The sequence below is a fragment of the Thermobia domestica genome, chromosome 13 (assembly GCF_964235325.1).
Source record: "Thermobia domestica chromosome 13, izTheDome1.hap1.1, whole genome shotgun sequence".
NCBI classification, from domain to species: domain Eukaryota; kingdom Metazoa; phylum Arthropoda; class Insecta; order Zygentoma; family Lepismatidae; genus Thermobia; species Thermobia domestica.
The window spans coordinates 65,106,020-65,127,522 of NC_137466.1; the positions used below are offsets into that span (position 1 = coordinate 65,106,020).

General features: G+C 33.8%; 1 protein-coding gene across 1 annotated transcript; it reads left to right on the top strand.

Annotated features, from left to right (window-relative positions):
• The first annotated feature begins 700 nt into the window (after nucleotides 1-700).
• Nucleotides 701-20,924, top strand: LOC145668195 (venom protease-like). The gene is made up of 7 exons (XM_081735837.1): nucleotides 701-1,139; nucleotides 6,960-7,196; nucleotides 8,944-9,035; nucleotides 9,618-9,727; nucleotides 13,572-13,831; nucleotides 14,341-14,504; nucleotides 18,704-20,924. The coding sequence occupies exons 1-7, from the start codon at nucleotides 1,028-1,030 to the stop codon at nucleotides 18,872-18,874; spliced, it is 1,146 nt and encodes a 381-aa protein (XP_081591963.1). The 5' UTR covers nucleotides 701-1,027; the 3' UTR covers nucleotides 18,875-20,924.
• The last annotated feature ends 579 nt before the right edge of the window (nucleotides 20,925-21,503 follow it).

Sequence of the window (21,503 nt, forward strand, 5' to 3'; positions counted from 1 at the left end):
AGTCCCGAGTTCGATTCCTGATTTCTCGCACTGAAACCTCTAAATTTGTTCATATTCCATTCTAAACTATAGGTCTGGAACTCTGTAAGCTCTCTAATGATGTAAAACATAAATACAAATTAATTTTGTAGAAACCAAATATTGTGAATGTCAAGAAGGGAGTTTAAATTTCCAATTCTTTGCAGGAAATAAAATGCAGCGGGATTCCACCTTTCCTCTGTGTTAGTTCTTGCTTGTTTAGTTCCCATGAAGAAGGTGAACAACCGTCCTTTTATTGCACATTCATCGTGTAATGTTTACTTTTATTTTCCACTTCTATTTATTTTCTCCCCCTAATGTTCAGTATTTCATGACATTGCACCAAAATGCGTCATAACAAGCTCCAGTGATTTATTTTTAGTACACAGCATGTTAACGAAAGTATAGAGGTAATTTCCCTGCTTTAAATGAATGTCTTCTAATAACCTCTTAAAGGAACCTTGACGCTGATTGGAAGGAAAGTGAGTCAGTTTAATGCCTAGAGGAGGTTCATGCCGCTTTTCTTACTCCGTATTCTATTATTTTATTTTATTTTAGAAGTAAGAAAAAAGTATCTTCCTACGCCTGTACAAAGAATCCTTGTCTAAAGAATGGATCGCCTGAAGGCAAAAGGACGATTATAAAAAAGCAATGTTAAATGGACATAAAGTAACCAGTTAAAGTCAAGGTTCTTATGTGTTCACATGTGCGCGGCTTCTTAGGTGACACTCTTGTTACATGTGCATTCCGTCAAAGTAGCCAATTCACAACTTATGGACAGTCGTTTTGTGATATGATTAGTCTATTTCCGCCGCTGTAGGAAGTGCTGAAAAGGGGAAGAAAGAATACGTAAATTTTACGTAACGGAAGAAAAAAAAAAAACTGCAAAGTGTCATTCTTGAAAAATCATTGACAAATCGATATCTGTAACCTACTTTGCAATCAACATCACGTATAATAGGGAAGTATTTTCCACAGCTCTGCCGTTCCAGACTTTGATTCTTGAAGAATGATTTTCATATTTCAATATAAAATGAAATATATCGAAGTCACCGCTGTTATTTTAAATATTTACTTACTTCAATTATGCTGGACATTCAGATTTCCTACGAGTTTACAAGGTAAGATAAGTAAAATATTGTTTCTCTCTTCTTTCATTACTGATACTAACCCACTCTCACTCAGGGTTGTATTTACGCAAATCATACACATCAGGGGCGTCATTTAGGAGGGGCAGGAGAGGGAAATTGCCCGCCCCCAAGTGTTTGAGGAATGCATATTCTTTAATCGATTGTCCACTAATATACTAGTACAAAACATGATGGTCTTTTGTTAGTGGTGCTCTTCCCCCCTCAAGCAAAGTCTGAAATGACGACCCTGATACACATACATCATATGAGATCAAACCAAGGAACCTTCACAGTAATAGTGAGCGCTCTTCCACTTCTTATCGCCGCAACTGGAACGTTCATATCCATGGCGGCAAGTTTTTTTTTTTTTTGGGGGGGGGGAGGGTGATGGCAAATATTCTCGCACCAGTTTCTTTTTACATACTCCAATTGGGCAAAATTCAGAAATGTATTATGTACGTGCTGTATGGGTAAAGCAGGAGATATTTATATTTCGTAAATATTCATGTAGAAAGTGGTAATTAACAACTTAATTATGAATGTATATTCTTTTTTATTTCTCTTGCATTATTTACACTGCATTATTGTTTTATCGTAATTTCAAAACCTTTCCACTGTTCATTAACTTCCCGGATATTACCTATATTTTCCAACGCCTATTAATCCACACAATTATTCATTATTCACTTCACTGTCTCAAATTTCTACATCATTATTTATTGATATAAAGAGAGTTGCATTTTTAAATGGCTCTGGGTGGGAAAAAAGGTTCGATTCTGGCTACGAAACAAATTTTCGATTTTATCCTAATTAAAATAAAACTACCTATTTGAATGAAAGGAAATCCTTAATGTGTCACAGTTATGCTCTTCAAAGTAAAGGAAGGGATCATTAATACAAGCGAAGCATTTTGAAAGAATTTGTAGAATGAGAGCGTGTGTAGAATCGATAGAATCTCGAGAAAATCCACGCCTAGGATATTGTCCACCACAAACACATATGATCTGAAATCGAACTAGGGATCTCTTGCAATAATGGTGAGAGCTTTACCACTTTTCTTATCCGCCGTATTTATCTCTATGGCCATCTATTTAATCTCTTTTCTACGTAATTCAATACGGCAGGAACACGAACACAGAAACATCGAAGAGTTAAAATCCAACCATGCTCTGCAGAGGGATTCGAACCGTGAATAGGTTTCGCCTCACGAGCGTCAAACCAACGCCACATACCATTCGACTACACCACACTGACGGACCATTGACCTTCCATACCCCTTAACTATTTGAATTGAGAGGCTATAGTGCTATATAATGGAACTGAGCACTACATAGTGAAATTTTATGAGGAATAAAAAATATTGATTGATAAGCATAGGCCACAGGGCAACACATTATAATACCTAGCTAATCCTGAACACATTAACCATTTGGAAATTATTGTGATAAATCCTGTTGACACTGTGTGTTGTAGTACCATTAATTTTTAGTAGATTATTATTCTATTAGATTATAATTATATTAATACATTTGCTATCAGAAAGGGGTGCTGAGTGATTCGTTCCTGTGTTTGATGCGGAAGAACCATAATTCGATCCCCGACGGGCGTACATATAATTCGAATTCCACTACTCATCATGTTGCTTTGACGCTGAAAAGAAGCGTTAAAATCAAACAACAAATCAACATTAGAAAACAAAAAGTGAACCAAGCAAAGAAAGCTAGTTATCAAACAACAAGAATTAAATTTAACGAGTAGTCTCGTTCCTATTATACGAAGCATAAATACAGTACATTATGTGTTATAAGATTTTGCTATTGCAGGACAAAGCATGTGATGCAGGACAAAAGTAAATTAAATATCTAGTTTTATGTCCAATGATTATGCCCCTCAGGCTAAAAGTGATGGATAGTTAAGGACAATGAATGATTATGTAATATTCGGTTGGAATGATAATGTGGGAGGAAACGGGAGAACTCCAACGAAATCTACAAGCATGATGTTATCCACTACTAGAATAAATTATACGGCAAATTTAACTATGGAACGCATGACAAGAAATGAAAACTATTCATGGTAGGGAGCTTCTAAAAACCGCTCAAGGTTAGGAATCGAAGCTAGGTCTCTCATGTTTTATATTGTAATTAAAATTTTAATATTATAATTAACATAGGATAACATGATTATTTACATCGGGAAGGCAAAATTAGCAAAAAGGCAGAATACTATCCACTAAGGCTGTATCATCATCATCACCATAAGAGGAAGAAGTCTATCATTGGCAGGCCATTTGGCACAAATTGAGAGCTTCGATCCACTACGGTTCTCTTTGTCTTGAAAAAGCATTATCCATTTCAATATTGTCCATCAATTGCCGTCTTTTATTCCCTTCCTCTTTTTCCTATTACAATACTTTCTTCCACCTCTATTAAGACACAGGTCTTTCTCAAGTAATTTCCTGGTCAGTTTCACTTCCTCTTTTAAATTGCTTCCAACATTGTTTTATCTTTTACTGTTCCAAACATTTCCTCTTGGTTTTCAGTTTGACCCAACTTTTTTTTTTTTTAATCGCAACTACATTTCTATAAGTTCTATAGTATACTTAAATACCAAAGAATCATATGATATCACTTGTAGTTGGATATGTATACATTGCACATAAATGTTATAATTTCGTGCAGTGGCGTATGCGGAATTTCATAAAGGAGGAAGTTCAAGAACTCAATTTCATATCTGGTTAGGACACACATTATATATATATATATATATATATATATATATATATATATATATATATATATATATATATATATATATATATATATATATAATGTCTTGCTCAAAGAGGGTTTAAACCCCGCACTTTCCCTCACTGATTGCATGTCAGCGTTCAGCCTAAGTCATGCAATAGCTCATGTTCTCAGCCACATTGTTTCGTTTTTAAATTAATCGTTAATTATCAAATGCAGGTATCAATCTAATATGGCAGTACTAGCCTTCGGCTAGCTGAAAACTTCGTCTCCAGTTTCCTGCGTTTGATCTGCCTACGGCCTTGCATCTCACATTTCAGCCCTTATTTTTACTCTTCCCATGGCAAAAATACATTTTTGGCATTATTTTTTCCAATAATAATAATAATAATAATAATAATAATAATAATAATAATAATAATAATAATAATAATAATAATAAATCCCTTTCTCTTTAGCATATACATTTAAGTGAAATGACTAAAACCCATGTCGGTCCAAGAGCTAACTGTGTTGAAAATTTTATTTCAAATGACTTATCCGTTTTCCCATAACGATGAGAATGACAATCAAGAAGTCATATTTATATACAGGGTCGCCCAAAAGTAGGTGTACACCCCTGCATTGATCAAGTATAATATTCTAGCTTATAGGTTTATTTACTTCGGCTGTTCCGAGCTTAAGATATAAGTAAAAAGATATTAAGAACAAATAATAAAGAAACTAAGTCTACCTGATGGATAACAATAAGAAATGATATAAAAAGCAATGAGTTGATCAGTACGGGACTGTATACCTACTTTTGGGCCACCCCGTATATTTGCGAAAAAATTGAAATTGACCGCCTTTTCTCGTTAAAAACGGAATTTCTGGAGAAGCTGTGGGATATGCGCATTTGTTTTGAATAAGAAGTTTATGTAGCAAGTTTCAAGTGCCTTATATGTCTCTAATCTTAAGGGATTTTGAGATATGATCATCTTATTTTAACAACTGCAAACCCCACCCTTTTTTATCTCACTTTTTCCCTTTCCTTCTAAAGGAAAGATTTTTAAAAACGCTAAAACACGTCTTTAATAATTTTAAATTAAAAGCCTAATTACCAATTTTCATGTCTAACCTTAAGGGATTTCGAGATATGGTAATCTTATTACAACAATTGTAATTTCTATCCTCTTTTCTTCTCACGTTTTTTTTCGTTCATTCTATGGGAAACTTAAAAAGACGCTTAAATATGTCTTTAACGCTTTTAAACAAGAAGTGCAAATACCAAATTTGAAGTCTCAATTTCGAAATATGGCCATCATATTATAACAATTGTAACCCCACCCTTTTTTTCTTTCCGTCTTTTTTTATTTTCTTCTACGGGAAGTATCAAAAAGTGCTGAAACATTTGCCTAATTATTTTAAATAGAAAATCCGTGACCAAATTTCATATTTCGTCCCCATAGAGATTCGGAGATATGCACATTTCGCCATGTTAATTGCCGCCACATTTCTCCTTCCTCTTGCCCGTCGAATTTTCCAAAAATCCTTCCTTAGTGGTACTTTACATCACAATTTCTATACTCTGTCAATATTTCACCGGACGTTGATCAGTCAGTTGGTCAGGATATCTTCTTTTATATAGACCCTACTAGTATATTTGGTGTTGCGTTATTTGCTACAAATGAACAGTATTTCCATTATAACTTGTAAGGTTTTACATTAGTTTGGATAACAAATACTGATTATCTAGTCGTTTGTGGACACGCAATAGGTAAATATATATGGTTTTTCGTGCATGAAAAAATTGCATATAAAAGTTGTTTGGGCACCCCGCTGGCCTTTTGTCCACTTCTAGTATCGAGGTTGACTACTACCAATGCTAGATGTATAAGCAAGAATTAACGAGTGTAGCTTCAGTAGTATATAGTTTTAAAGAGTTCGATTACAAGTTTCGTCTCTTACACTTGATAATAGACAACATTGAATTCGTGACTTTTTTTTTAAATTCCCATTTCCTTTGATTTTCCCATTTCAGCAATTCATAGTTGTAATTTTTTCTCTCTTTTCAGCCTTTCCTTCACTTTTCTTTATAAAAAACAATCAAACAAAATACATATTATACGCAATATTCAGAACCCATCTGATCGTAACCAAAGTTGTTACGGACATAGACCTTGACTTGTCTGAAATATTTTGCTGAAATATTAACAACATACAACATAATACTGAATACGTTTAATAATTTTTATTTATTTTTCAAAATGTATTTAGGTATAATACCTATTGTATTCTACATATTGTAATAAATACAAACAAAAATAAAATATTGAAAACATTTTGCTGACAACGAAGAATATATTTAAAGTATTTGTCTTAACAACAAAAGAAGTATTTAGTCCCTTGATATAATTTTAACTGTTGATAACTATATGGTTCTTTAAAATAAAGATAAAGTGTCATATCTTGAGCGTTATTATTATTATTTGAAAGATGAAAGCCAGATTTATTTGTCTTAATGACAAACATTTTTCTTAAGTATTTTTTTTAAATGTGTGTGTCATATTCTATCAGTATTTACAGTCGTAATTCACCCTCCCAAAAATCTACCAAATTCTTTTTACTGTATGTACCATACTCTGTGATGTGGTGGGTTTATTTGGATAATTGCTGATTTAGTAAATTTTAAATTTTACAGGGTAAGTTTCTCTTTTTATTTATCATGTCATGTTTTACAGATCATACACTATAATTTGAATTATTTGTGGTCCCCACCTACTCATCTAAATAACAAATCTAATATGTAAAACATGAAATGAAAACTAGAAGTGAAAAAAAATTAACACACCACATTTTTTTTGTTTGTAAAGTTTCAAATTTGTTACATGACAATTTATCCAAATCTACTCTTCATATGCTAATGACTTCATTTTTTGCTGATAATTCTCTCTTACACTCTTGACTAATGTTAATGTTGTTGAAAGGTAATTAAATTAAGAGGAAAGGTAAATATTCTAAATGGAACAAAAGAGTTTTATTATTTTTATTATCATTTTTCTTTCTTTTTTTTAAAAAACAGAAGGTAGCAAATGTTGGTTGCGAGCTACTGGTGAGGAAGGAGTGTGTACATTGCTTCCAAATTGCTCTCCTGCTTTAAATCGTCTTCTGCTTTTGAGAGAACGGCCACAAAGATGTGGCTTTTCCGGTCGTATTGAAGTCGTTTGCTGCCCACTTGACGTCACTACGGGGAAACCACAAGTGTCCACTCCAGGAAGGAAACCTAAGGTTGATACCAATGAGCGGAAAAGCATGAAAGGTAGGTTAAATTACTTTAAAGATTAATCTCCAACAACATTAATTTTCCTGCTAAGCGTTACCAGTCAAAACTATTTAACGCTTGTTATTATTATTTCTTTAGTTTTACGATTTTACAGCTTTTATCTATGAACAATGGGAAATACCTTTAATTAGAAACCTAGGCTAATTCATTCCTAGGTGTACTTTAAATTAACAAAAATAATAGAAAACTGTCCTCTTTGACTGCTTAATTGTTTTATCTGAATATTAATATTTGAAACAAGTATTTCACGAACTATGGTGATCCAATCAGGCTTTCTTCCAGAAAATTTTGTCCAAAAGTTGGAAGGTGATCAAAAAAGAGACTGCACTTGGACACTGCTAAACGAAATGCTCTGCACAACTGTAATATGTAGTCGGACTTCAAATTAATCTTAGCTACTATAGAGTCCAACTCCTGGAAGGCAAAGCCCGCCCAGAAGCACGTGTACACCTGGAAGAAACACTGGATCCAATACCAATATCATTAATATAAAAATAATCATAGTTGGCGCAAAATAATTTATTCGTGCTGGATACGGAATTCTCATCTATATCATTGGTCTCATAATTTACTTTCGCTCCCAGGCCTTGCATATCGACGAGAGGGTCTTGAATGTGAGTATGGAGAAGAATATCGGATTGGATTTAAGTTTAGCGTCCGGTTCAGTAGTGGGGCTATATGAGACGTAAACCTAAAACACAGTGTCGGATCCGAACTACGTAAGCTTGTACCAGGAATTGAAGCCGGGTCTCCCACACAAAAAGGCGCGTACGCTATTCACATAGCCGCGAGGGAACTTATGTGGAAAACAGACAAAATTATCTGGATTGGATGAAAAATTAATGTAGAAGATTAACATTAATCGGGGAATATAAGAAGGGAAAAGCTACTCAAGATGTTACTTAGGAAGAAATTGTGTTATAAGGGAGGCAGGAGATGGGGAGAAGATTCCTATTATGATGAGAAATATTGAATAGGTTAACTGTTACTACAACCAAAGATATTAGCTAAGGACCGTAGGACATCATAGCTTGTAAATTTGCAGAACTGACTTGTCAGCAGTGGCATAAACAGAAGCTTGTCAAGGGAGGTTAAGAGGCATCATCCCGGCGAAATTAATATACCGCTAATTTTACAGTAATTAAGTTATATCTCCCAATAGATAAAAGATAATCGAAATGTGGAACAAGAGCGCCCTAGACAATCATTTTACATGAGATACTGTTATCACGACTCACTTATCTGCTTTCGATTTCGAGCCATAATGAAAATCGACATTTATTTTCGCGTTTCTAAACAGCTGAAAACAGAAAGCCACTAGGTGACTTGTGATAACGGTACCTCACGCAAAATAATATTGCCTAGGGCGCTCTTGTTTCACATTTCAATTATCTGTTATCTATTGGGAAATATCACTTAATTACTGTGAAATTAGCGGTATTTTAATTTCGCCGGGATGAGGCCTCTTAAGCTAACAAATTCATACAATTTCAGGTGTTGCATACGTATCTTAACATGATAAATATTTATTTTCGCATAAAACAGTATCTTCCTCAAGGGTGGTTAAAACTCCGAAACCCACCTTTGAGCATGCCACTGCATGTTAGTAATGGTATGGTACTAATGAGGACGTCAATTATTATTTTCTAAATAAGGATTAAGGTTAAATATTCCCTTATAACAAGAATATTAATCATCTTATATTTTTTTCGTTTTTTCCAAGCATGCAAAGAGTACGCCTCGAAGTGTCCACAGTTCGTGACTTTCCACATTGAGAATGGTGAACGTGCAAATGTAGGGGAATTTCCGCACATGGTAAGTGGATTCTGATACCTTCATAGCTTAATGCAGAAAAAATCAAAGAAAGAAGTGCTAAATAAATAGAAGTTAATATGTTTACTTTGGAGCTGGATTTCCCATCTTCATGTACTTCATAAACACTTATTTTCAATTCATGCATTTAAACTGATGTTTGTACATTTTGACATTGAGTGATTAAAAGCACTTGAAGAAGTTACCTTGAATTAACAGCATAGAAAGAAACACCAGTGATTATCACTTTTGTAAAATGTACAACCATCAGCAAAGATGTAAACATCTTTGCAAAGATGTATCTCGTACATATTCTCTTATCGGTAACTTCTAATCGAATAGATGCATTTGATTTACATCAATTTCCCTTGGCATTCAAGGAATGTAAAAGTATGTATGTTGGGAGTAAATACTTAGATTGACAATTGTCCAATTTTGTGGTAGGAATGAATGTATTATATTTTGAATTATTAATGATACCAGTACCATAAGAAGTAATAAGGTCTTTAAACATTTTTTCTGCCTACTGACAATAGGAGTAAGGAAATTCCATTTTATTTATTTATTTTTTAAATTTTCATGTAGGTTCTTCTTGGATATCCTACTGGTTCTTCAATAAGCTGGGATTGTGGAGGTACACTAATTAGCGATCAGCATGTCTTAACAGCAGCTCACTGCATTTACAATTCACAAGGGTAAGATTATTATTATTATTATTATTATTATTATTATTATTATTATTATTATTATTATTATTATTATTATTATTATTATTATTATTATTATTACATTGTTTTTTCTTAGTGTAATTATTGAGATCTTCCGGGGTATTTTTATAAGCTCTTTTCTGTTACTTCGTGTCACTCACATGTTTGAAGTGTAGGCTATTTAAATCCAGCATTTTTCATCTTTTAATTATACATATACATATCTGTTTTTATTCATTTATTTCATCTTCACAAAATGAAGAGTTAGCGCGGAGTAAAGTAAATTTGTTAGTAGTCCATGGAAATTAACTTTGGAGACAGCAATATATATATATATATATATATATATATATATATATATATATATATATATATATATATATATATATATATATATATATATATATATATATATATTTGTCCTTCAATACGAGAAAACTTATTATTGTTTCTAACCACTTTTATTTCATTTATTATTATTATTATTATTATTATTATTATTATTATTATTATTATGTTTGTACATTTTGACTTGACGTTCATAAATACACTTGGACATCACCAGACGGAAAAACACATAATCAAATTGATCACGTTTTAGTAGATAGAAGAAGACAATCTAGCATAATTGACGTCCGATCGTTTAGAGGGGCTGATTGTGACACTGATCACTACCTGGTAGTAGCTATAATACGGGAGAGATTATCGTTGAATAAAGGTAATATTCAATGTCCGAAAACGGAGAGATTTAATTTAAAGAAATTAGAAGAGAGCCAGGTAAGAGAGGAATACCAGATTGAAGTTTCGAATAGATTCGCGGTTTTAGAAGACTCGGAGTGCACTAGTGTTGATGATACTTGGATTGAAATTAGAGATAGCATTAAAAGTTCAGCAATAGAAAAATTGGGACGCGCGGAAATACATAGGAACAAACCATGGTTCGACCAAGAATGCATTAAACTAGCAGAGAAGAGAAAACAGGCAAAATTACGGTGGCTACAAAATCCGAATGAAACAACTACACAAAATTTCGCAAATATCAGGCGGGAAACTTCCAAAACTTTTAGAGCAAAGAAACGGGATTTTTTGAAAGCTAAAATTAAGGAACTTGAAGATAATAGTAAAAATAAAAATATTCGGGACATGTATAAGGGGATCAGCGAATTTAAGAAAGGCTATCAACCTCGTGCTTATATATTAAAGAAATCTGACGGAACAGTTCTCACCGATACGGATAGCCTCTTAAATAGATGGAAAGATTTCTTTGACGATTTGCTGAACACGCAGCCAAAAACTAATGTGCGTGGAGAAAAGGAGATACACACCGCAGAACCGTATGTTCCAGAACCCAATCGAATAGAAGTGGAAGCCGCTATAAAGAAATTGAAGAAACACAAATCTCCGGGTGTAGATGAAATTCCGGCTGAGTTAATTTTAGCTGGAGGCGAAAAATTGTGGAACAAGATACACAAACTCATTCTCCTTATCTGGAACAAGGAAGAATTGCCACGAGAGTGGAAAGAATCAATCATTGTTCCAATTCACAAGAAAGGCGACAAAACTGACTGTAATAATTATCGAGGCATTTATCTTCTGTCAACATCCTATAAAATCCTTTCAAATATTCTGTTAGCAAGATTGAACCCATACGCAGATGAAATTATTGGAGATTATCAGTGCGGATTTAGACGAAATCGATCAACTATCGACCAAATATTTACCATTCGCCAAATACTCGGAAAGAAGTGGGAATACAATACCCCGGTACATCAACTATTTATTGATTTTAGAAAGGCTTACGACTCGGTTAGGAGAGAAACATTATACAACGTTCTTACAGAACTTGGAATACCGAGAAAGCTAATTAGATTAATTAAGATATGTTTAAGTGAATCCCAAAGTAAAGTCCGGGTAGGAAAATTTTTGTCCACGAGCTTCCACGTCGAAAATGGCCTGAAACAAGGAGATGCGTTGTCGCCATTATTATTTAACTTTGTGCTGGAATACGCCATAAGGAAAATCAAAGATAGCAACCAGGGCCTAGAGTTGAACGGCATTCACCAGGTTATGGCATATGCTGATGATGTAAATTTAATAGGGGATGATAGGAGAACAGTAGAAATAAATGCAGAGATCTTATTAAACGCTTGCAGGGACATGGGTTTAGACGTAAATGCAGAGAAAACTAAATACATGGAAGTGCGTCGGGACCGTAATACGGCAAATTGTGGAGGCGTTAAAATATTAAATAATGCTTTTGATAAAGTGGATACTTTCAAATATTTAGGATCAATATTAACAGACGAAAATCATATTCACGAAGAAATTAAATGTCGACTAAAAGCAGGGAATTCGTGTTACTATTCGGTTCAAAATCTCTTGTCGTCGCGAATTCTGTCGAGGAATTCGAAGCTTAAAATATATAAAACGATAATCATGCCTGTTGTTCTGTATGGTTGTGAAACATGGTCGCTTACTTTGAGGGAAGAACATAGACTGAAAGTATTTGAGAACAGGATCCTGAGAAGAATATTCGGACCCAAGAGGAACGAGAATGGGGAATGGCGGAAGCTTCATAACGAGGAACTACATAGTTTATACGGTTTACCCAACATTGTTAGGGTCGTCAAGTCTAGGAGGCTTAGGTGGGCAGGTCATGTAGCTAGAATGGAAGAAAGTAGAAACGCTTTCAAAGTCTTGACTGGTAGACCCATAGGAAAACGACCATTAGGAAGACCTAGGCGCAGATGGGAGGACAATATTAAGATGGATCTCGCAGAGATAGGAATACAAAGTAGAAACTGGATGCAATTAGCTAAGGATAGAAGTCAGTGGAGAGCTTTTGTGAACGCGGCACTGAACCTCCGGGTTCCATAGGCCATAGAGTTAGTTAGTTAGTTAGTTAGTTAGTTAGTTAGTTAGTTATTATTATTATTATTATTATTATTATTTTACGAGTAACAACAATACCGAGTAACAAAACTCAAAATTTAACCATAGCAACAGCAGCTAAAAATCAAATAAAACTGGACTACATACTAATTTTTTTACTGGAATTATACACTAACATTAAAACATTTAATAAAATGTTCTCAAATAGAAAATTTAATTAATCATTGAAGTTTTATAAAGGAATCTTTCAGATTTGCTGTAAGCTCAAGATTAAATTCTTACTTTAAAATTATTTTTAGTTACTTTTTAAAATTATTATAAGTAGTGTAGAAATAGGATTCAGAGGTTAATCTTAAGTTTTGAAATCTGTAGCATATTGCTTTTTTCTGTTCTTTTTCCTTTCTTTCTTTTTATTTTAATTTTCTTTTTTTCTTAGCATTTTCAAATTATCTTTAGGCAAGTTTTTATTTTGGTCATTTCATTCAATGAACCCATTCATAGGGAACTAGTTTCTCGGAACAATTCATTAAATATCACTGGAAATCAGTTCCTAACTTAATCACTAACAGTAAGTCATCACGTGACTCGATAACAGTAACGAATCAGGAAGGACAAATACATTCTCGAAACCGAAACCAAAAGATCCAAATCGCTGAATCGAATAAAATGAATGAAATGACCAAAGTAAAAACTTTTCCTATCTTCACCTAATTTAATTTAATTTGCTCTTGTAGTCTTTGATTGACTTAGAGAAAATATGTTTCTGCTTGTCAATATTGATATATGCTCCTTAACACGTTTCTACAATACTGCGGAAAATAATTCAGTTTTAGAAGCTTATCTATGTACGTTCGCCTCATTAATTGCCTTTTTGCATAATTTAATTCATTGCTCCGTTATTTATTATTATTATTTTTATTATTTTATTTATTTTTTAAAGGAAAAAGCCTGTTGTTGTTCGTGTTGGGGAATATGATCTGAGTGTGGATGATGATGGTGCTACCCCAGAAGATATACGCATTTCTCAAGTGATTCCACATCCTTCGTATAAACCTCCAAGAAACTATCACGATATAGCTATTCTAAAACTGGCCAGAAAGGTCACTTTCAACAGGAATATATTTCCAGCATGTCTTCATACCTCCAATGACATTCCACGGGAGAAGCTTTTAGCTACTGGATGGGGACAGACATCTTTCTGTAAGTATGATAACAATGTTTTTTAAACTTGATTTTTGTCTATTATTATAATCAGTATTTATAAAAATTTAGTTCAAAAGCGTATATGATTACCTTCTACTTTCAACCTGATATTCCCAATTGTTTATGCTCGTTTCTATCGAAAAATTCATGTAGGTGGAATAAATCGAGAAGTATTAATACATTCTTGCAGGGGTCTCAGTGACTCAGTGGTAGAATTATTACAATATTAATTACACGTTTATCAATAACAACCAACATAATGATATAATCTAAAATTACATTTCTAAAATTTCAAAATATACCTAGACATAAGAAGGCATATTTACAAATCTTAATAATATAACATGCAATTTTAGAAAATTCTTCTGAGAAGATTATTTAAAAGTGTTCCTTTCTTTAAAAATAACTTTTTTGACATTTGTAACACTTCACAAAATATGTAACTAATTGAATAGATTAAAGATATAATATTTTAAAGGGAACTTCTCATTTTTATCTTTTAACAGTGGGTGCTACAAGTAATGTTTTGATGAAGGTCCAGTTACAATATGTGCCCTTGAATCGGTGTAATGAAACTTACAGCAGTCGAATTGACAGATTTCTACCCAATGGAATCCACAAGTCTATGATATGCGCTGGAGACCCTGAGGGCAAAAAAGATGCCTGTTTGGTAAGTTTGCCAATTTCTTCTATAGCCCTACTCTAATATTCTTATCATTAAGTAAATGCATGAATATTGTTATTCGTGCCAAGATATTTTTAACATGTTAGTTAGGCTACATGAATACAGTTATAAGACTTTGAGAAATGAGTATACGAATATGTATCATCCTCCCTTTCCCCCAATGTGGCACCAATAATAAATCAACATTCATTCATTTTGCTAAGTTTGTTCTAATAGTTCTACAGTTTGTCCCTATACCGTTCGGTGGAAATTGATATTTAAATATGGGACGTTGTCATGCCCTCAAACCTTCAAACTATACTTTTTGTTTACAAAAGTAGTTGTATTCGTTTTTGTATATATGTGTTTTCTTCATATTTGTTCTATATTTTTAATTCTTTCTGTAACTAAATTGAAAAAAAATAATTACTTGTACGTGCTTATATTACCACATACTCTAAATCATAATTCTAAGTATCAATATGGTTCAAATTACTTGTGATGCAGAATTTCTTCTGTTACAATTTCGGTGATAATCAACATTTAAGTATGGTGAGGGCAGAGTCGCGATCATCTACTACTTAAATAAGAAAATCCTTTATCAAAAAGTTACACTAATATTTATACTTTCAAGTAATCTGTATAGGTTATTATTTCAGCCCAAAACTAATTATATATATATATATATATATATATATATATATATATATATATATATATATATATATATATATATATATATATATATATATATATGTGTGTGTGTGTGTGTGTGTGTGTTTGTGTGAAATAAAAGTTTTTTTGTTTCTACATCTTGGATGTTCAATGACTGTCAGTTCTTAACTTGAATTATAAAGTATTGTGTTATTGAATGTTTCTTTTTGAAAGAAAGTTATAAAATGACATTAATCGTGCGATGCACTGATATATCGAGAAATATTTGCTATATTGTGTTAAATCTTCTGTGGTAAGTAAAAGTACTCTATTTACCATAAACCATGTTGCTACAGTAACATAGGGTTTTAATAACCAACCTGTTATTCTCCACAAATTTCTAAAAATGATACAGAGTATTATGAACATTACTTCTCATTATAAACGGCCTTGTACCATTTCAACATTAACCATTTCCTCCTCTAGACATAAACTAAAACAAAATGAATGATTCACTATTATTGTTATAACACATAATGTAGGGTGATTGTTTTAAAAGTGGATTTCATTCGGTCATAACACCTATAAAAATTTGTCCAATTTTAATGTGGTTTGTTGCAAATGACGCAGGAAGGATGAACATTTTGTGCACTATTCGTTATCGTAGTGTCCGATGTATGCAAGTAATGTTGTAACCGGAAAACCGCCAAAATGCTTCAGTACTCTCGATCGAAAAGAATGCTAAAATATTAAAGCACCTGTCAACATCGGTAAATGACAGAAACATTTTCACGTTCAGATGCAGATGTCACTACGAGACGCGTTGACTAAGCTCACGCGATAAGAAGTTTAGACCGGTTTCACAGTGAAACTTAACGTCCGTATTCTTGTGTGTTGTGAGCTGAATTGTTTACCATGTCATACACTTAGAAACAACGTGTGTTTTCAATGAAAACGTACTGCAAAACTGATTCCATCATTACCACGCAACCAACATATCAGTGGGAGTATAGTGTACGTGCACCTAAACGGGACACAATATTGGCACTGGCAAGGAAGCTGGAAACGACTAGGTCTCTTCTTAAGTGAAAGAGATAAGCGTAGATCGCGACGTGAAGGTATTGTTGCTGATGCCGCGGCTCGTCTTACGAGATCACCAAAAAAGTCTCAGCGGCGTTTACCCCAGGAGACGGGATATAACTACTCCATACCAGAAAGTTGCCAATGGAGCATGATTACGACCTTACAAGAAAGTCCTGTTCAGGAATTACCTAGACCGGAATAAACGGGTTGCCTACTGTCAATGGTTCTTTCAGTTCATCACACGTGCCCCAGACATTTTGCAAATCACATGATTTACAGATGAAGCATGGTTCCATGGTTCCATTTGTCTGGCTACACGAACTCTCAGAACATGCGCATATGGACATCAGAAAATACACATCAGCTGATTGGGATATCGCTGCATGCTCTCAAAATTATATTATGGTGTGCTGTATCTGCAGCACAAATAGTGGGACCCATTTTTTTTTTTCGAGAGAACAGTGAATACAGCTCGTTATATGGACATTTAATGAATTTGTCCAACAACTGGACGACATTGAACTAACAGAAGGTTATTATAAATACTATGGGGCTACATGTCACACCTCTCATGAAAGTATAGCTCTGATCAGCTGTTACTTTGGTGATCGGATCATTTCTAAGAACTTGTGACCCCGGAGGTCTCCTGATCATACGTCCCCAGATTACTTCCTATGGGATTATCTGAGAGGTCGTGTGTACCATGATAACCGATGAACACTGGAACACTTGCGAGCTAACATCACAAGAGAAATTGCAACATCACCTAGGATACATTGCGGGCTACTGCAGCGAACATGAAACGGCAGGTTCGACTGTGCTTAAGGAAATATGAAGCAGGGGCGGATCCAGGACCGACTTCTGGGGGGGGGGGGCGGTGGGTTGTCATACTGCTACTTTTAAGGGCTCCAAACTTTGGGATGGGTTATATATATATATATATATATATATATATATATATATATATATATATATATATATATATATAAGGTTTCCTCTTCATCGTACCCCCCCCGGATCCGCCCCTGTATGGAAGTCATTTACAACGTATACTTTAAAGGTAAAATATGACCATCCTTCCTGCAGAAAATTTTCATCCTTCCTGCGTCATTTCGCTAGTAGCAAGAAAGCTTTCGGCCAGTTGGCGCGTTCTTGGATTTTGGCTTTCTACGTTTGTACTTGAAACGCATGCTTTCATACAATCTTCCTTTTGTTGTACTTGCAAGCGAGTCTTTAGACCCTTCAAAGAGCGTCATAGCATCACTGGCCTTTCATTGGCTATTGACTTGACTTGACTTGTAAAACACTTGCGTCAAGCTTGAATGGAATACTGAATTCAAGGTTGTCCCCATGTAACTTCGTTACTGGAATCCAGCTTGCGGCATGCTTGAATGTTTCCCGATCAAGCTGGATGTAAGCTTGGCCGACTTGCAATTCAAGCTTACAGCAAGCGGTTTGCAAGTTCTTTCTGCTACTAGGGTTGTAACAAATCACATTAAAATCGGACAATTTTTATAGATGTTATGACCAAGTGAAATCCATCTGTTTTTTTTTTAAAAAATCACCCTATATTAATCAGTGTAACGAAAATTAAAGTTACGCCAAAATAATAAAAGAGAAACAATGTAATGTAAAGAAGCCGCTAGGGAGAAAAAACTTTTCATTATATAACATTCATTTCTACATAGTTACAAAAATCTTGAATAAGGATTTAGTTAGTGAATTACTTTATTCGAAATCAGCTTGCTTTGTTATAATTTAGATTAGTGGTTTCCAAACTTTCTTCATCATGGCACAGTCTTCTTAGTTGAGTGTACCGACGCGACGGCGCACTTAACATACGAGTAAAAAACAACAGATCAAATATCTCGTTATTAACTAGGGTGTACACTCTGGAATAACTCTGCATAATAAATATTTTTAAACTTTTGGAGTATTTTTCTCGGTTTTTTCAAATGTATATTGAATTATGTTATTTTTATTTATTCATCACCTTCATTATCACACTGCCTCAAACGTTTCGCGGCACACGATTTACCCGTTGAAATTCATTGATCTAGATGTTGCTACTTGTTACTTTAATAAATAAATAAAACAGACGAATTTTTGAAACTCAGAAACATCAGTCCAGGCTGAGTGCAAATGACCTGAACATCTTGCGAATGCAAAAATATGATTAGACGAGTGTGTAGGGTGAAGATTAATGCAACTAATTATATTTGTATGTAGAATTATTATTTACAGGTTACTCAGTCCTGGACTTACTCGTTTTTGAACGATCGTACCATAAACTTTAACACATGATAAATTATTTTACCATCCCGTTCATTCAGGAGGCTACATTTTGCACATAATTTCCTTCTATGCAAAACATTTGGTCGAATCTAATAACTTTATGTGATATCACGATTGGCACATAGTTATCAAAAACTTAACCGTTATCATAATACTTTTATTTTGTTTTACAGGGAGATTCTGGAGGCCCTCTACAGTACGTTTTGCCTGATGACAACAGATGCAATCAATATGGAATTTTAGGGGTGATTTCGACTGGAGTTATGTGCGCTACAAGATTCCCAGGAATTTACATAAAAGTTTCTGATTATGTTGATTGGATAGAAAGCGTTGTATGGCCTTAAATTGTCTCCACAATTTTATTTTCGAATATACTTAAATTTCAGAATTTATGTTTAAGCATAAGTTACTGCACGGTGCTCACCAACCTCGCAAAGTGTGTAGATCCCTATATACTGGTCTTATACAAACAATTGTAGGTTACGACATGGCATCTATTCTGTTCCAAAAGAGTCAGTGTTGATAGAACAAAATGAAATGGGACGAACTTTGCTTCAGAATGACTTGCGTTAATTGTTGTGTGTGTGCGTGTGTCAATTCTATCCAGAATAACCAACGAACCAATTTCGATTTTTTAAAAAGAAGTACCATGACATTGGGAGATGTATTGAAACTCTCGAGTCAAATTTGCCAATGAGCTAAAATTTCTCTGGAGTATTAAAATTAATATAATTATGTCAATTAAGCAAAACCCCAGGTTAACAAATAATCAACAAACTTAACAAACTACTCGTATTATTAATGTGCCAAATTATGTGATGCGTAAATATTAAACAAATCTCAGGATTGCATCATTGTGTAACTACATCATTGTTTTATACAATTACTTGTAAAGCTGCTGTTTTATTTGCAATTAGCAACTTAGGAAGAATATTGTATTAACACACAAACTTAGCTGATAAAATTGTTTGTGAAGAGTTTTTGTCATTTATAACTTCTACTACATAGAGTTTGAAGCAGGGGCGGATCCAAGGCTGAAACTTTCTTGTTTTATATATATAAATAAAATCCATCCCAGAGTTTGGAACCCTTAAAAGTAGCATTATGAGATCCGCCCCTGGTCCTGGATCCGTCCCTGGTTTGAAGTGAATTTCTGTGGTTAATTTCACATTTTATTTTCAAATATTCAAATGTTAAAAAATATATATTTTTAAAGGACATTTTAAAACTAGTTCTGTCCGTTTTGCATACAGTTTTCAAAATACTGCTGAAAATCATTGACAACGTTAATAAATTTTTAAAATGAACTTTCTTAATATTACAAATATTATAAACTAAAAATCGTATTGGTTTTGGGATAATGAAATTATCTTTTCATAGCTAAGGAATAAGCATCAAGAAGCAACTTCTTGAAACGTTTGTGTTCTGTATTTCAATATTTTGGAAATATACAATATGAGTAAATTACATTGTGTGATTGTGAAAGGCTTTCAAAACATTAAAAATTTAGAGATATGGTTTTCCAATTACCATATCGTCATGTCCAATAAGAAAAAGTGAACATAAATGCTAACCCAATGCTAATTTCAATGCATGATTTTCCTCTTGAATTCTGTCGGTATCTGTAAAATAAAATTGAATTGCATGTCTACAGTGCGCCCAAATATTCAGGAAACAAATATGGAGTTCTACATGACAATACAAATTGAAACGTCATGTCATGGCAATATGCAGTCTCATACTAGAGGTATTCATGTATCTCAAATGCTGAAACTGTATAGTAATTTAGGATGGGATAATGCTCTTTGTTTACTTATATATTGTAGAAAAGTATACCATTCTTCAGTGTTTTAAAAGCAGCTACATGAAACAACTCACTTTATTTTAAAATTGCACGTTCTATTATCTACAAGAAAGAAGACAAAACCAGTAACAGTAGAAGAAAAAGAAGCTTGTTGCTTTTGACTGTTACTGAAAATTAGAATCATAATCTATTTAACTAAATGAGTAGACCACAGAACACTAACTCTTCCAATATCTGTTAACAAAATACTTTGTTAATTGCTATTTTAGCATAACTTTTAAACAAACTTTACTATCGTGCAAAAAGTATAATGTTCATATCACCAAATGTTTAATTTATTAAGTTATTTATATTTTATATTTTGTATGTTTTTATAATAAAAAATATAAAATAATTTAGTTTTGGTTTATTTTCTGAATATCCACATGTTGGATATCAAAGGACTTTTCTTAGAAATATAGTTATAACACGTGACTATCCACTAACTTTCTTGTATTTAATTTAATTTTAGTGGAAGAAAATGAGGACAAAGAGAAGAAATCGTAGAGAGGTATGCATAGTTGTAACAGGTAATACTAATGCTGTTTCAAGAAAGGACAAGAAAATAATATATGATTGAGAATCAAATGAAAACCTTAGAAGTGCTATACATTTTAGAATGTAACAATGAAAATAAAATCTTACGTCTTATTTTTCAACGTAGTCTCCTTGACATTGAATACAAGTATTCCACAGCTTCAGAAGTGCATGGATACCATGTTGGAAGAATTCTTTTGGGCGATATTGTAGCCACTCGTGCACCACATTTTCACCTTTTCATCACTATTGAAATGCTTGCCTCCCACCGTTTCTTTGAGTGGTCCAAACACATGAAAGTCACTGGGGGCAAGGTCTGTTGAATATGGTGGGTTGAGACCCTAATTTGATGTCATCAATAGTCTCAATGGTCAAACGGCCAGTATGAGGTCAGGCGTTGTCATATGCAGTAGGAGACCTGAGGACAGAAGTCTTCGTCGTTTACGCCTGGGGGCCACGGTGGCTCAGTGGTAGAGCTTTCACCTCTGGTACATGGGGTCCCGGGTTCGATCCCAGCCCCAGCCAAGTGAACTTTGTGGTGGACAAACACCGTGTGCGTGAGTTTTTTCGGGGTTCTCCCGTTTCCTCCCACT